Here is a 17,240-nt window from a genome sequence, read left to right as displayed (position 1 = left end):
GACAATTTGTAAACGTGTTTGTTGTAGTTAGGTAGTGTCCTGTATACATTGAACAATGAATTGAACTCCTGGATGTAGTATTTCTGTTTACTGTTTTCATGAATTGAGCTTTGAAGTACACCTATACTTTGTATAATAATATACAATCAAATACTTGTGTATTTGCCTGGCATCATTCTTTATTGCTCAATATTCCTGTCAACCTCCATTTGATTTTATGGTAAATCATGTTTCCACCATATGCACCATCCTGCTTGCAGAGAACCTTTGGCACGGCACACTTGTCTCCATAGTGTACACTTGTCTCCATAGTGCACACTTGTCTCCATAGTGCACCCGCATAACCAAGAATCCCAACCATCAGCTAGAGTGATATCATCAAGAGGGCATGCCAACCACCCACTTTGTGACCATAGGAATACCTACCTGAGTGCATGCTTGATCAACAGGTGACATAATGATAATAATGATGATGATAATAATAATAATAATATTAATAATACAATTTGTACAATGTATTCATTAGGCGATTAGTATGGATCTCTTTCTATATTGTTACCACAATGTACTTTGGAGTGTGTGCGGTGGTGATGGTGGTGGTAGTGTGTGGGCGTGTTAGTTGGGGGTAGGGAATGGGCTAGATAAAATTAAAATTCTGTTCATTTCGTACTACACATTTTTTATTTTCACTTAGATACAGTATTACAAATAGCGAGGGCCAGCTGTACATGTAATGTTTGACCCACTTCCCTTGGTTTGACAATGGACAAGGTACAATGTATTCGTCCTGCTGCTGTTGCATCTTCAAAAGATGGCTGTAAAGTGATTTTCGTCATGATTATACACTTTATATTAATTGCCAGATTTTGCTCATTTGTGGCATAGCAGCAAATTATGAAAGAGAATCAAAGTAATTTCATAATTTCTCTCAACAGATCACTGCATTATAATCATTGAATGGAAATCATTTCAGGAAGTGGCTGTCTGTGTCTTTGGTATTAAGGTTATTTCTGGTTAAGGGAGATAACAATGATCTTGAATCGTGAAATCATGTTGTTTATATTGCTGTGTGGCTAAGGCATGGTAAACTCCTACATGTAGCTACAACTCACTGTCCCTGTCTGTCATCCAATCACAGTATCAAGGCCCTGCATCCTCAATTCTTTCTATCACCTGGAGAGTGCTTCATGGTCTAATGCCTGTGCTCACATTTTTGAAGATTAGAAATTGTAGCAATTCTGAGATAGTAATTCTAATTTTTTTTAATATGTTTCCAGATATTTATACAGCTGTACATTCTTGATTTTTCATCTGATTTGACCAAGGTCTGTGAGGTGAACTTGAGTTTGCTGAGAATGAAATCCAGTTCATATAAGTTTATCATTTAAGTAATGATTGAAATAAATCTTGGTCTCATATTTACTGATTATCGCTAATTTTATTTTGCGAGTAAGGCAAAACAGGGTTAGTAGATTTGAACCCAGACATGTTATGAAGGGAATTTTAATGTAATACAAGAATAAGCTACATTGTATTTTGAGTAGTGTAATTACCATTTGATTCTGAAGTACATGTAAAGACAGCAGTAATGAATAAAATAGAATTCAGTGAGTCATTTCACTATGATAATCTTGAGAGACTTCACTAGCACTCATTGTTCTCATCTGGAAGGTCAAATTTCATACTTTCTCAAAAGTCAAAGCAGAGAACTCTTCATGGGCAATTAGAGACATGTGACCAAACTTTGAAGACTACAACCTCGTTAGTTTACAGGTAGAAGATGCAATACATGTCATGAAGGTTTCATAGACAAAATAATATGTTTTGGAGGGAGGTCTGGGTAGGGGCCTATGTTTATGTAGACAGGTGCCTCTATTGACATATTGTATCGTCATTTTTTTTTCTTTGAATTCATGTTACTGGCTGTTTGTTATTCATGCCACAATTTGTGTTCTCTATGACAACAGATTCAAGAATCCAGCATCAAACCAGCAATGGCGAAGGTAGGCAGTTTCATTGGTATTTGAAATTTCTTCAGATACATATATGGCTGTACTGATACAACTAACATTTAATGAGTAAGATATGCTTTGATTATCCCTAAATCCTATTCTTTCATTATCATATCCATGTTCAAGACTGTGACAAAGATTTCTGATCGAGATGGATATGAGTTAAATTCTGCTTGCAACTGCACATTCTTCCTTACACCATAATGCACAGAATCTTAAGTATTTAAATGGGTAGTCAGATGTGATATGTTGTACAACTGATGCAGTTCCCTACTCTATGCATGTTAGGAGATCCTTGTGCAGCAAGTCAATAAATGTAGAACTGAATATGATAGTCAAAGAGAAGCTGATGTGTAAGTTTTTATTTTCATTTGACATACTGTAACAGGGATGCAAGTTTTCTGGCAAAAGCCTGAAATCAGGCCCTGGCAGTTTCAAAGGTTCAGGCTTTTTCATGTACAGTCGTACAGTCTGTACATGTGCATACATTGTGCAATTTCTATTTTAGGGCCTCTATTTCATTCCAACTGGCTTCCCTGTTGAAAGTGTAAATCAACATGGAAAAAAAAAGGAGCTCAACTGATGTGACAACAGAGGAAAAACAAAACAAAAAGACATAAAATGTACAGTCTATGTTCATATTCACATCCTATGTACAGTGTACAAGGTACATGTATGGTACATGTGCTAGCCAAGTTAAAGGGATCGTACAGTTTTGGTTGAGACCTAATTTCAGGTTTCTAACATTTTTTGGTGAGATAATGAGAAACCTCTTATGAAATATGAAAGAGCATGTAATTCTATGGGGAATTCAACGTTTATTTGATAAAAATTGGTTTTGAAATGGCTGAAATACACAAGAAAGAGTGATTCTAATAAAGTGTGGGACCCACACTTTATTACGATGGCTTTGTTTTACTTTGTTTTTGGATGTTTCAGTCATTCCAAACCCGATTTTCATCAACTAACACTTTGAATTCCTTTTACAATGGTATGCTCTGTACTATATATCATAGAAGTGTTTTCTTGGTACATTGTATCTCGCAAAAAGTTAAAAGCGCAATTCTCATCTCCACCAATACTGTACCATCCCTTTAAGATATATGGTAATGACATCTACCAGAATTATGATGAAAATACTAGTGTCTGTTGGCATAGACCATGTACTATTTTGTATGTCCCTATGACTGGATATATTCAAATCTCTCAATTGATCATTTCTTGCAGCTGATAACTCGCACTGGCTACCTGGCCTATTCGTCAAGTCTACGTTCCTTCCGCTCCGCAATCACTCAGTGCCACCGCTCCTTCTCAGAGTCCATCAAACACAAGCAAAACAGAGGGGAGGAGGAACAGGGCGTACCCTACACCATGTGGCCGGACTCCAAACTTGGGCCACTGGCCCCCCAGGACCCACGCTTCCCCCTCCCTGGAAACGTGGGTCTGGTGACAAAACCCCAGCAGGCTTCACCAGAGGTATTAATAGAGATTGCTTTTAGTCTGTATGGGGCAAACCTGATTAACAAATGTGGCTACCCAATTTCTGAGGATGTTTTTGTTTTGTCTGTATTGTATTTTTGTACCATCTCTGCTGTGCTATGCCAACACTATTAAAGAAAGAAGACAGCAGAAAAGGACATGTCCATGCAAAACAGAAAAGGTGAAAAACAATTTTTTTTTTTGTCTTGTGGAGTTCCAACTTTTAGATTGCTTTAGAACATAGTTTGTTATAGAGGTGTGTAGTTTAATAGTTGAATGATATATTACGTTTAGACTGTAAAAGTAAGATCAAATTCAGTCCAATAATTTTGTTGATAAATCTAATAATTACATCTTTATTCTTTTTTAGACCTCCAGATCAATGAATAAGAAGAATTACGGGAGTGAGTTTACTACCACATGGACTAGTTTTATCCATTGCTCATCTTTTATGTGTTGTCCATATGACTTTTCTGAGATTGAGAGAGATAGAAGACTATTTTAGGAATTTCTCAAGTGTTCACAACAAAACTTTTAGGCAGGTTCATCTGCCTGTTTGACAAATACTGTCCAGATACTTGTTGAACATTACGAGATGTGGAAATTTAGGGGAAAGACACCTGTGTAATGTGAATATTATCTCTTCTTGCTAGATTCCCAGTCCCTCTGCTGGCCCAGACATCCTGACCCAGCCCTTATCCTCTGACAGACACGCCCTCGTGTGGGCATACTACGTCCAGGCAGTGTCAGAGGTAAGAACAGTAATGCAATACTGATATGCCTTTATTTAGCCTCATATTTTTGACATGTTCTACATGATAGTAAAGTACCTGAAAGTTCTTCCATGCAGTTTCTAGCAAGTGTGGCAATTCACCTTGCACCATAAATGTCCATTTGTGGTAATTTTTCCACAAAGTAAATCAGATGTTTATGTATGATAGTTATGATACTGTACACAAAACGGTGAGGAATTTCCCTCTCCGAATGAAGCGATGCACATTTGATGTGATGCACATCTGACCAGATGCACAGATGTAGAGTGCCAAAGATTGTGAATTTGGAAAGACCTTCTTCTACGGAGCCTCTTCTATGGAACTGTGTCTATGCTGTAGTTGCATGATCTGTTTGTGCCACATGATTTGCCAGCACAAAGAGTAAGGATCATGTGAACTCTTTTCTTATTGCTTTATTCAACATGACTTAGTTTATACTTACATGTACTATTAACCCGTTCCTTACGGGAACCTGGTTTACCAGGTTCCCGTGGGAGCAACTGATATACGGGAACCTGGTTTACCAGGTTCCCAAAATGAAGACAAGGGTGCCTGCTTCAGTGGCCTAAATTCATGTTTCTTTGTGTTAAAATGCTCAGAAAGGTGGGTTTGATAAAAAGATCAGAGTTTATTCTATCAGGATTTTTTTCTCCTGCTGTTAAATAAAAAGGGGTTTTTACAGTATTATGTACCTTTTCCTGATTTAGTTTTTTGCTTGTTCTGCTGTAAACTCGTACGAACATGTACATAATGATCAAGGCTGAGATCAGTTTAGAATAGAAATGCGGGTTCGCTGACCCCATTCACCTCATTCAGGTACCTGGTTTTGTGTAGAACAAAAGATTCTGAGAGCTCATCAGCGCACGCTCTATTCATACCTCGCACCCGATCGATATTTCCATTGTTCACGGGCACATGTAGTTGACCGTAGAAAGGCGGACACAATGAACCGCTTGACTGCCTTCACACAGCTGGATTACCAACCTGTGTGCCTCTCTGTCGACGGGCGAAAAGAATCTCGTTTGGGGGCATTAAAGGACAAGTTCACCTTCATAAACATATGGATTGAGAGAATGTAGCAATATTAGTAGAACACATCATTGAAAGTTTGAGGAAAATCAGACAATCCGTTCAAAAGTTATGAATTTTTGAAGTTTTTTTTGCAGTACCCGCTGGATGAGAAGACTACTGCAGTGTATGAATAACTTAGATGTCACATGCGTACAACAATATAAGGAAAATATAAAGAGAATTTCACAAAATTCCATCTTTTGAAAAAAGTACACATTCCCCTGACTCGTTACCGATAAATGTTATGGGTAATATTATTCCCCCTGCCTTTAGGAAGAGGCAAGTCAATTGCTCTTTTATTATGCGAAAAAAGTGAAAATATGTTGAATTTTCTTTTATATTTTCTTTATACTGTTGTACGCATATGACTCACAAGCTGTAGTAGTCTCCTCATCCAGCGGTTCCAACACAAAAATTTAAAAAATTCATAACTTTTGCATCGATTGTCCAATTTTCCTCAAACTTTCACTGATGTGTTCTACTAATATTGTTGCATTTTCTCAATCCTTATGTTTATGAAGGTGAACTTGTCCTTTAAAGGCACTCGGAGAATTGCGGAAGGAACGGGTTAATAGATACATTTGTATGGCAACATGGAGCATATTGACTTGCCTATCAAAGTCTGTCCCTGTTCATTTGTTAGAAACTTTACTAGATTATTCAAATTCTATACCCAAAGAGCATTTTCTAGTCAAACAATAGCCCAGGCTAATTAGCAGCCAGAAAACTCTCTCTTTTATCTTGTATGAAATAATTATGTTTTCAAGAAACTTTGGATATTTAATCATAAAATGCTGTCCTTAGCAGTGCTGCAATTTTAGGTACAATGTAATGTGATGTTATTCTCCATGGCCTCTCTTATTTCATTTAATGTTTTCTAATGTCATACATGTATTTGTCCAAAACTTACCAATACAAGCAGATCCTTGGAGAAACACATCCATCCAATTAATGATAAATGACTAAATAGGATGGGTTGATCTGTGAACACGGAGGTGAATTAGCTGCTTAATTAGACATTTCCACAAAGAGGCCACCATACCAAATCAGTGTAACTTCACCAATGGTAGGTCACACCCACCACTGCCAGCTGCAGATGAGTGTTTTGTCTGTTTGGGTGTCAGTAACCCAGTGCTAGTACAGTGTAGATATGTGGAAATATTATACAAATAATGACTGCTATGAGGGGCACAGTTAAAATTATGGGCCCAAGGTGATGTGAAAACCATAACTATGCCCGAAGCGAAGCTGAGGGCATAGTTATGGTTTTCACATCACCGAGGGCCTACATTATTTTAACTGTGACCCCGAATATCAAGCTGTCATTATTTGTATTATATACTGAAAACATAGATTCCGAAATATAGATACCGAAAATATAGATTCTAGTCTCTTTTACAGCACTCGTAATTAACGCTGATCGACAGCGCGGCGGTCGTATCATTGTTGCGCGCGTACATATGAGTGATCTATGTGTACGGGGTTGCGACTGTCTCCAAACCTATCTACAGGGCACAGTTAAAATTGATTCTATGCCCCGAGCACAGTAAATCATGATGTCATTTTGATCAAAAATGGGGCACAGCTATTTTCATGACTCCACTTTTAACCAATCAGATGAGCGGAATCTATTATGTGACCCTGCATCACAAAACGCACATAGAGTCGCCAGACACGAAATTTTAGTTAAGAGCATAATCTAAAAGAGCAGACTTTACGCTTTAGAATAATGTATAACTCAAATCAAACGGACTCTCCTAACCTATCTAAATATTGGAAAGAAAAGACACACTCAGGAAAAGTGTGAAAAGAGGCTCTGAAGTGCAGTGTCTATTCAAGCGCTAAATCTTTACCAAGCCGCGCTGACTGTGCAACGAATGGGACAAAAAACAGGATGTAAACCACCAGAGTAACAACAATGAAGGTATTATCAGATTAAACTGAAATTGAGCGTGCCTTATTAACACATTCTGCTCTTTAATTGATGCTAACTTTCAGTAGCATCATCCTTTCAAATGTTATTAGAGTTGGAAGTGAAGAGTGTGTACAAGGTTTTTAAGAAATGAAAAGGGGACTCTACAAACACACCTAATCATACTATTCTACCAAAAAATGTTCAAGATAAACTGCTAAAAAACACACTTTCCTGCCCGTTATATGATCCCAAAGCATACATTTTAGCATAATGTAGAAGAAGACTTGCTCTTTCAGAAAATATGAATAAGTCAAGATTTGTTAGGTTGACCCATTTCACCCATTTTCAGTCCTCACACAAAATCAATGTGGGCGATTTTTTGTTCATTTTGTGGTGCATGGTCACATATGAGGTACCTAATTGGTATATAAAAGTAAACGAAGCATGCTGACCAGCTATTGTTTTATACTCTTCAGTGTTCTGTATTGTTTTTTGGTGTTTTTGGTTGACAGGCTCAGTCAGACACAGAGATCAGAGAGGCTTTTAACGCTCTCCGCAACCACCCAACAGCCTTGGAATGCATTGCTCAGGATTGCCCTGCCAACTTACGCAAAGGTAAGAATGACAGAGGAAAAAAACATGTTCTGAGTGTGCGCAGAAGCGCGCATCAAGTCGATCTATATTTAGCTTGCGTTGCCTGAGTTTTTCACTATGCGTACTGGGCTGTTTTTATGTCCACACAGTTTGCAACGTAGAGAGCTACTTCATGCACTGATCATATGGGGGCGCGATTTTATTTTTCATGCGTTGCGTCCCAGCGTAATCTAAAGCTACTTTTCAACGCGACGCAGGGGAGAGGTTAACTTGAGCAGAACGTCCAGCGCACTCGTCATCTCAAACGTCCGCGTGTCAAAATCTAAAGCTCCCTAATGTGCCTTGATCCAACATTAAGGCCATGGCGATACAGTAAAAATTGGTCGATTAGGTAATCTCTGTTCATTGACAATTAGTTTCCAGACATCTGTGCCAGTTGGTGAAGAAAACACTCCACTGTATGTGCCAATCAACAAACAAAGCACATATTATAAAGGCTTGCTTCATATTTGTACTTGGCATGCATGAAGTGCATTAAGTTATACATTTGTTCCTGACTTGTTATATGCATTCAAACAAGTCATCAAATTATACTGTGTTTGTATGAGGGCAATGTCCATAATTTTGTTCAGATTCTTTTATAGGCGAGCAGTACATGTATTTGTGGTTAGATGAAGTGTTTGTGTGTTGAATTTCTCTCCATTTTGCAGGATTCGACGAGTTATTCCCAAGCAGCAAGCTAGAGGGCGACAGTCAGCTCACCGTGGTGACAATGTGTCAACGAACCCAGCACGACATGGCCACGTGGTCCTCCCAGGTGGAAGAGGAGAGAGAGGAACTCCTTGAACATGTAATTCAACTTTATGAGTAATTAGACTCAGGCCCCAGACTAGGCTATGCATAAAGTCCAATACCTTTCTTCAATAGTTAGACTCCAACTCCAGACAAGGTCATGCATGATCGAGGTCAATTCTCGATATCGACAATGCGCAGAAAACTTCTCGCACACTAAAAAGCCCTGTCACAGATGCAGTGTTTGAATCCTCGGTGCCATTGTCGCTTCTAGTTGCCTCACGTACGTTGCAGTTCCCATGAATTCAATAAAGTTAATATTTGTCTGCTTTTCCGTAGTTAGTCCTTTTTTCTTGGCTATGATTCAGCTTTAAAAGAGTTAAAGGTTTTGAAAGTTTCTGAGGACGGATTTTTTGCTGCAACACGCATTTTTTAGACACCTGCCCGAGTATACTGACTCGTTCAACGGGTTAACTGATTTATGGTCACTGAGTCATGATTCACTACTGCAAGGCTTCGATGTGCTGGTCACATGATGGAAAGCGAAGAAATCTTCAACAAAAAATACCCCTGTGACAGACCTGAGTACATATGCAGCAATAGCTGGGCAAGTTTGTCCCCTGAGCTATCTCATAACACATCTGAAATGCTGCTCTTCGTGCGGCACCTAGGTATTTGTGATGCCCAGAATTTTGCAGATATTGGGTTTTTTTTTGTTTTTTTATGCCTCCGCCAACGAAGTGGCTGGAAGCATTATGTTTTCGGGTCGTCCGTCCGTCCGTACGTACGTCCGTCCGTTTTTTTTTGTTTTTTTTTTTATAGCTCAAGAACCGTGTTGTGGTTTTACATCAAACTTGGTATGAGGGTATATCCTGGGGGGATAATACTTTGTTTGGATTTTAGGGTCACGGGGTCAAAGGTCAAAGGTCTCGCAAATGGTTCAAGGTATCTGCGTGGAACTTTATAATAGTATACATGCTTGTTCCAATGGGTAGTGATTATCTAGGGAAGTTGGGGGTCATGGTTCAAAGGTCAGGGGTCAAAGGTCAAGGTCAACTCCTCAAAATATCACTACTTTGCTTATATTTATGCAATGCCTGAAGGGTTTTTTTTTTTTTAAACTTGATGTATATATGTATTTACCCAATATATATTCTGTGGGAAGTTTCTTGCCAAAAGGTCAAAGGTCAAAAGGTCAAAGGTCAAGTGAAAGTGCTGAATTGCACTTTTTCCTCCATATCTCAAAAGTAACTCAAGGTATCATCATGAAACTTACATATTTAGGCATGTTCAACCTAACAGTGATTCTCTTTGGAACTGTGAGGTCAAAGGTCAAAGGCCAGGTTTACATAATGCTATTTTCCCATTTGATACTGAAATTATTCTTTTTCTCGATACCTTGAAAATTACTCAATGCGTAAACTTATGAAAGGGTCAAAAGTCAAGTAAAAATCATCAGTTCGCCAAATACCTGCACTCTGACATTTTAATCATTCATCCAATTGAACCTAGTTCTAGGAAAGTGAACATTCAGCACATTTGTGTCAAACCTGTCATTTTAATATTTTGCCAATTGTGTGAAACTGTCATCACACATTGTCAAGACATTGTATTATAGACTTATTAGGAGAACCATGCATTATAGCGGAGGCATATCAGTCGCCGTAGCGATATATCTAGTTCCATATGCAATCACGCTCAGTCCTCTCAGTCAATCTCCGGCATCCACTAAACTAGCTGGGTGTGAAAGCAAGTTTATTGACTTGAAGCACATCTTTCACAGCGATCTCAAGCTGGCTTTCACAGCGCAGTTCAACAACATACAAGATAAACATTCTCACATGGCACAAACATTGTAACACTTATTTTTGGACCTCAGATAACCTGTCAAAGTCTGAGATTGAAATGTTCTGCAACTTCAGGTTCAGTCTGTTGTGAGTGGCAGGCAGTACAAAGCTATCATTGTGCTTCATATATCAGTCAAAATCTCTCTGTGCAGGCACATTTAGCCAGGAAATATAACACTTTGTCAGCATTGTATATATATTTTTATATTCGATCTTTAATCATAAAAAAACAAGCAAACAGAAGTGATGCTTCCTTGGAAGACTAAAGAAGAGCATTCCATGCTGTTTCAAGGTTTCATCTGTGAAATTAGAATGACTTACCGACAGATGATATGCAATGGAGTTCATCAGTATGACCTTGGAATGCACAATTTCTTGTCATTAGGATTCCAGAGAGTACCTAATGAATGTACAATGTATAATGTGTAAATTATAGATTTGAGAAACGTCCTGAACCTTAACCCTAATCAGGCTGGGAGGGGGGGGGCGGAATCCGCCCCCCCCTCGACGTTTCGCGCAATATCTTCGCAACGCGATAAGCTCCCGCCGCGATGTTTCATGACTTTTTTCTTTCAAGTATCGCGCAACTTTTGAGACCCAAATTGTTGTGCCCGCGCGTACCGTTTTGACGCGACGTCCGTTCGAAAAAAATTTGTCAACCCCAAAATTGCTCCAAAACGTGATTTTGTGTACAAATCCAATGCAAATTGTGTTTTTTCAATTAATTCACATAAAAATTCATATCTTCACTTAGAATGGCCGAAATTAATTTATTTTAGCATAATAATGCTTTGAAAGATGTCTGTGACAAATTTTGGCCAAAAAACAAACAAAAACAAAAGGTCAAAAAACAAAGAAATACATAAGAAATTCAAAAAACAATAAAATACATAAGAAATTAATTTCGATACAGATTTTTTTTTTTCCTATATCTCAGAAGAATGATACAAGAAACATTTTAAAAAAGAAATTAGCGTAATTGGAGTATTAATAAGTGATTTAGAGCCCAAAACTGATCTTATGCATAAATTACAATAATTAATTAATATAAAAATATAAGTAAAATTTTTTGGAGAAAGCAACCATACATTTTGATAGAATACGTCGCGGGCGTCGCGTGTGCCGATTTTCGGCGCGATCGCGCATTCCATAGGCGAGATCTGAAGGGGGGGGGGGGGCGGAATCCGCAAGCAAACAGAAGTGATGCTTCCTTGGAATACTAAAGAAGAGCATTCCATGCTGTTTCAAGGTTTCATCTGTGAAATTAGAATGACTTACCGACAGATGTTATGCAATGGAGTTCATCAGTATGACCTTGGAATGCACAATTTCTTGTCATTAGGATTCCAGATAGTATCTAATGAATGTACAATGTATAATGTGTAAATTATAGATTTGAGAAACGTCCTGAACCTTAACCCTAATCAGGCTGGGGGGGGGGGGGGAGGAATCTGCCCCCCCCTCAACGTTTCGCGCAATATCTTCGCAACGCGATAAGCTCCCGCCGCGATGTTTCATGACTTTTTTCTTTCAAGTATCGCGCAACTTTTGAGACCCAAATTGTTGTGCCCGCGCGTATCGTTTTGACGCGACGTCCGTTCGAAAAAAATTTGTCAACCCCAAAATTGCTCCAAAACGTGATTTTGTGTACAAATCCAATGCAAATTGTGTTTTTTCAATTAATTCACATAAAAATTCATATCTTCACTTAGAATGGCCGAAATTAATTCATTTTAGCATAATAATGCTTTGAAAAATATCTGTGACAAATTTTGGCCAAAAAACAAACAAAAACAAAAGGTCAAAAAACAGAGAAATACATAAGAAATTCAAAAAACAATAAAATACATAAGAAATTAATTTCGATACAGATTTTTTTTTATCCTATGTCTCAGAAGAATGATACAAGAAACATTTTAAAAAAGAAATTAGCTTAATTGGAGCATTAATAAGTGATTTAGAGCCCAAAACTGATTTTATGCATAAATTACAATAATTAATTAATATAAAATATAAGAAACATTTTTTGGAGAAAGCAACCATACATTTTGATAGAATACGTCGCGGGCGTCGCGTGTGCCTTAATACCCATTATTGAATCATTATCTCCTTTTAGGAAAAACTGAACACATTAGTTTTAGAGTATCCTCCCATGTGGACAGTAGAATTATGGGACTGACTATACTGTATATATGCAATATAGAGACTTTGATTTAATCTGAATCAGGACTTCTGGACAATTTAGTGAGTGGTTGCATTCCCAATTGTGGAGTACAGTAATGGATGGAGAAATCGGTATCATTTGCTCATTTCCAGGAAGAATGAGTGCATCTATTCACACAGTAGGTGCACCAAGACTTAATACATCGTATCAAGCTGTATTATTATGCGCCTTTTCCATGTACTGTGTGCTGTGTACCATTCTTGTCTGGATCAGAGTTAATAATGAAATTTCTGCAAAATAGCACCCGACTTACAAAATTTGCAAAAATAGGAACCCAGCGATTATATGCCGTATACAATAATCCTAATAAAAGTAAGAACCCAGCGATTATATGCCATATACAATAATCCTAACTTTCTATTTTCTTTTCTTTTTTCTCTCTCTCTGACTTCTGTCTGTCTTTCTTCTGTTCTTTTTATTCTCCCATTCCCTTTTTCTTCTACGTCTTCTTCAACGTCCATTCTTGCTCTGTCCCCTATTGTCCATTTTCTTCATGATCTTCATCATTTCCTACCTTCTTTCTTCTTCCTTGTCTTCATCTTTTCTATCCTTCCCCTTCATCTTGTTCTCCTATTTCCTGCTGTGTCTGTTTTCTTGCCATGGTTTAGTTTGTGATGAGTGCCAAAGAGATTTGTGAGATCCTGAGTGAGGCGGGTTACTGGGCTGACTTCATCGATCCATCATCGGGACAAGCCGTAAGTATATACCTTTACTCAATCCAACTCTTCAAGCTTTTCTTTATTGTTCTCATGACATCATTGCACTTGTCTTACTCCATGTGTGAAATTGTCTAGAAAGAATTGCATACAAAGACTTTGGATCAAACTACAGAATGATCTTCTAGTTATTGTAAAATTTTCTTGTTGGGGTTGCGTACACTTGTACAAAGTTGTATGTTCACACACACACACATGCACTGATATGCCACCAAATCACTCTGACAATATACTTGTACATGTAGACATTATCACTACTTTTAACTCTGTTGACAATACGACCATTACAGACTGTTTAGATATCCTGGAGAATGATTTCTTTTCTTAAGGAAATGTCTGTGGATATTGTCCTTTGATGTAAAATGTTGTAAAATTATACCCTGTATGTACATACAATGTACATGCAAGGACTCACTCAAACACTTGCACAGATAGGCATTCAGGCAGCATACAAACTAATCAAAGCAAAGTTGAATACTCAGCCAGGACTCTTAAACAATCACAATGCAGTAATGCCCTCCTACAAGTTTGTATGGTCTTGTAATGTCATTGTGGTGTTATGAATGCTGTATCTTTATCATGTGTGCAAGTTTTGGTTCCGATATTAGAATACGCTCTGGAATTATGTACTTTGAGATATATGGGCAATAAAAATAATCTCTCATCCGCATACCACAAACTTGCACTGTGCAAACAAAATCTGTATGTAATATCTCACTTTCCTGTGTTGAGAAAAAAACAGTTTTACAGTACAGATAGATACAGATGCTCATGGGATTTAATAGTACAATGTGCCCTATTTTATGTGTGTTATCATTTAGAAACTCTTTTTGAACTTGTGGCAAAGGTGTGAGGAAGTCGTAGCGTTACAGAGAAATACGCAAGAAAAGCACAACACTGCAATCAAATTGTGCATTTTACAGAAAGCATGCTTTATACATCCCTAAAGAGGCAACAAGGTTTCACAAAGAATATTGATACAGCAGTTGATTGCAACTCATTTTCGCTTAGATGAATACAAGTGTTGAAGAAAATAATAGATTAAAAAAACATGCCAAAGATGGCTGCCAACAATTTTACCCTATTCAACATGGACACAAAAGCAGTAAATTATATGAATGTTTGATAGATAAGCAAAACAGGAGCAATATGAATACATTTTACCAGTCCAACAAAATCCAAGAAACACAAATATTTATCTTCAAATTGTGACTGTAGTACTATTCTCACAAAATATCAAATTGGCGGTAAAATTCGAGATATGTTGGTTTCCTTTGCATTTAATGTGTATCATATTAACATAGGATCGTTTTACACTCATGTAATTACACATTTTGCATTCCAAAATTAATGAATGGGGGAAACTTGATGTCGGTTGCCATGACATTGTAATTCACTTGTGCTGGTACATACACTCATTCTCACCAAAAATCAAACAAAAAACAAAACGAAAAAAATTATCTAAAGTATTAATCAGTTTCTTATTACATAAGAAACACATGAAGCAGATATGCACTGTGTATTTAAACCATTGAATTCTACTTAAAATTTGTGCATATTGTGCCATCTGCTGTGAAATTATCTCTTGCTTCACAATACATTGTATGTGCCTAGCAAGATAACCGCAGCCTCTTCCATTGTAAGTTTGTAGTGATCATAGAAAAGAACAACCCCACACATATAGTGAAAAGAAAATATTTTGATTCTGGGAATGTTTTGCTTTGTGCGGTACATTGTAGATTCAGAAGGCAATTGTTAATGTTAGCAATAGTTCTAAATCAGCCCAGTATCGGGGCTACACTGAGAATGAAAGGGCATTACAATTAGCAGAATAATACCATCAGGGAATTTATATAGTTCACAAATTGAAATGGAGAAAAAAAAATATACATCTCACATTGAGAAATGAAACACAATTCAGAAATTAATCTTTACAGAGTTTTGTTCACTATTAGCAACACATCAGCTGCTGTGCCCTCTTAGTTAGAAACTGTCATTAAAGTGTAACGCTGTCATTCTTCACCAATGATTAAGTTTGGTGTCAACTTTACATTTCAATTGTTTTTGTCATAGATTTCTAATCTGTAATTTGCCTTTTGATCAAACTTTAGATTATTTAGAGAGATGGGGTAGCCATAATTTGAAATGAACTATTTGACCTTTGCTATGAAATTCATTTCCTGATTGCTACAAGTGTAGATACACTAGAATGATATAAAACAAAGCTCTTGAGGTGTTACATCATAGTTCCATCAGATGTCTGTCGTACAATGGCTAGTACTTTCACATTAATGGACCCAGAGTACGGTGTATGATTTAATATTGACATATTGAAGGACTGTGTCCTCTTCAGTGATATTCCTTGTGATGCAATAACGTACTTGAAGGCAGCAAGTGGTTCGCTTTAAACCAAGACTGTAGACTACTATGTACAGTGTATACCCTGGTATCAGGGAGGTGAGAGGAAAAGGAGTGGGCACTGGATTAGTGTCTTTTGAACCATCCTCGGAGCCGCACTCCCCAAGAGACCACTCCACTAACTAGATTACTGCCGCTTGGCCGCACAGTGCACATGCGCAATCCTTGTCAACAGGCTGGTGGGTCTCACCCCTCCCTGGCCAGAACCTGGATTACTCCACGTGGTGCTGGTGGATGGTGTATACTGGTGCATTACTGGCGCATTACCCATTGCTGTGCCTGCAAACAGGGAGGTGCCTCCCTGCTGCAAACAACACTGGTGCATTGTGATGTGCAGTGAACTGGTTGCATGGTCACATTTTGAATTTTGAAGCTAGTATTCAAGGTATTATAATTTATGTGCATTTACATGTCCATGTACTATAAGATTTCTTAAGAACAAATGTACTTTGCATGCTATTATGGTGAAATAACTTTTACATGAAATGGAAACAAATTAACACAGACTTAAAAACATTTAATAATGATGATTAGCAGCACCAATAATAATATACTGATTGTAAGAATATGAAGGAAACATGAACAGCTGAGTAGTGGAACACAGGCCCTAATAATGTCTGATGATAATAATAATTTTAATACCAAGCTCAGCACAGAAAATACCAACCACAACAGCAACAACCATCATACAAATACCCATTCAGCTTTCAAATAAGAATAAAACAAAAACAGAGAGACAGACAAAAAAAGCGCCATGGTGAATATCTTATCAGGTATACAGTGATACAGGACATGTGAGATAGTTCAGCTCTCACTGAACTCTCACATGTTTTCACCATACACCAAGCAAGGAGGCAAGTTATTTCACCAAGATTAGGTCCTATAGTAGTCTCCATCATGACCACTCTGTTGTAGATTCGAGCCCTCCTGCCTCAATATATCAACAGCATACAACAAAAAAAAATTCAAATAGTGTTTTCATCCCCTGGAGAACTAAAATTGCTCACAAAAATATGTTAGTGGGACCAGAAAAAACATGTCTTGGCGGATGTACGCAAGTTTCCAAAAAAATATGACAAGAGAACCAACAAGAGCGAACAATGAAGTGATACATCAGACTAAAGAAAAACCCCAACATCTGCTGATCTACAGGTGAATTTCGTCAGCACTAGTCAGGATTTACACTTGACATTGCGTCGTAATTTGATTAAGACAAGAGCAAAACAATGGCTATTGTTAAACAGTTACATTGTCAAAACTCAACTTCTTCTTGGCCGATTTTCAAAATTTTTGTATCTATCGAGAGCTGAATTCTTAGACTAGCAGGTCCCAAGAGTATATGCCGTGTGAGCCTGCATAAAGAATGTAAAACCCTCATACACGTCCTTGTGAACACACA

The 17,240-nt window shown here is 37.7% G+C and overlaps 1 protein-coding gene across 1 annotated transcript in view; it reads left to right on the top strand.

Moving 5' to 3' along the window:
• Nucleotides 1–267: 267 nt before the first annotated feature.
• LOC139716387 (cobalamin trafficking protein CblD-like) overlaps nucleotides 268–17,240 on the top strand; it is a 57,043-nt gene continuing 40,070 nt past the window's right edge. Inside the window, exons 1-7 of the mRNA XM_071627937.1 lie at nucleotides 268–449; nucleotides 1,968–2,003; nucleotides 3,240–3,488; nucleotides 4,145–4,243; nucleotides 7,763–7,865; nucleotides 8,555–8,694; nucleotides 13,316–13,402. Of these exons, the coding sequence (XP_071484038.1) occupies nucleotides 435–449; nucleotides 1,968–2,003; nucleotides 3,240–3,488; nucleotides 4,145–4,243; nucleotides 7,763–7,865; nucleotides 8,555–8,694; nucleotides 13,316–13,402 (729 nt within the window). The 5' untranslated portion in view covers nucleotides 268–434. The remainder of the gene's footprint in view (nucleotides 450–1,967; nucleotides 2,004–3,239; nucleotides 3,489–4,144; nucleotides 4,244–7,762; nucleotides 7,866–8,554; nucleotides 8,695–13,315; nucleotides 13,403–17,240) is intronic.

The sequence above is a fragment of the Diadema antillarum genome, unplaced genomic scaffold (genome assembly GCF_040938485.1).
Source record: "Diadema antillarum isolate AM-2024a unplaced genomic scaffold, OU_Dant_1.0 scf00000065, whole genome shotgun sequence".
NCBI classification, from domain to species: Eukaryota; Metazoa; Echinodermata; class Echinoidea; order Diadematoida; family Diadematidae; genus Diadema; species Diadema antillarum.
The sequence above is the reverse complement of the archived record's forward strand: the minus strand, read 5'-3'. Positions and strand labels throughout refer to the sequence as shown.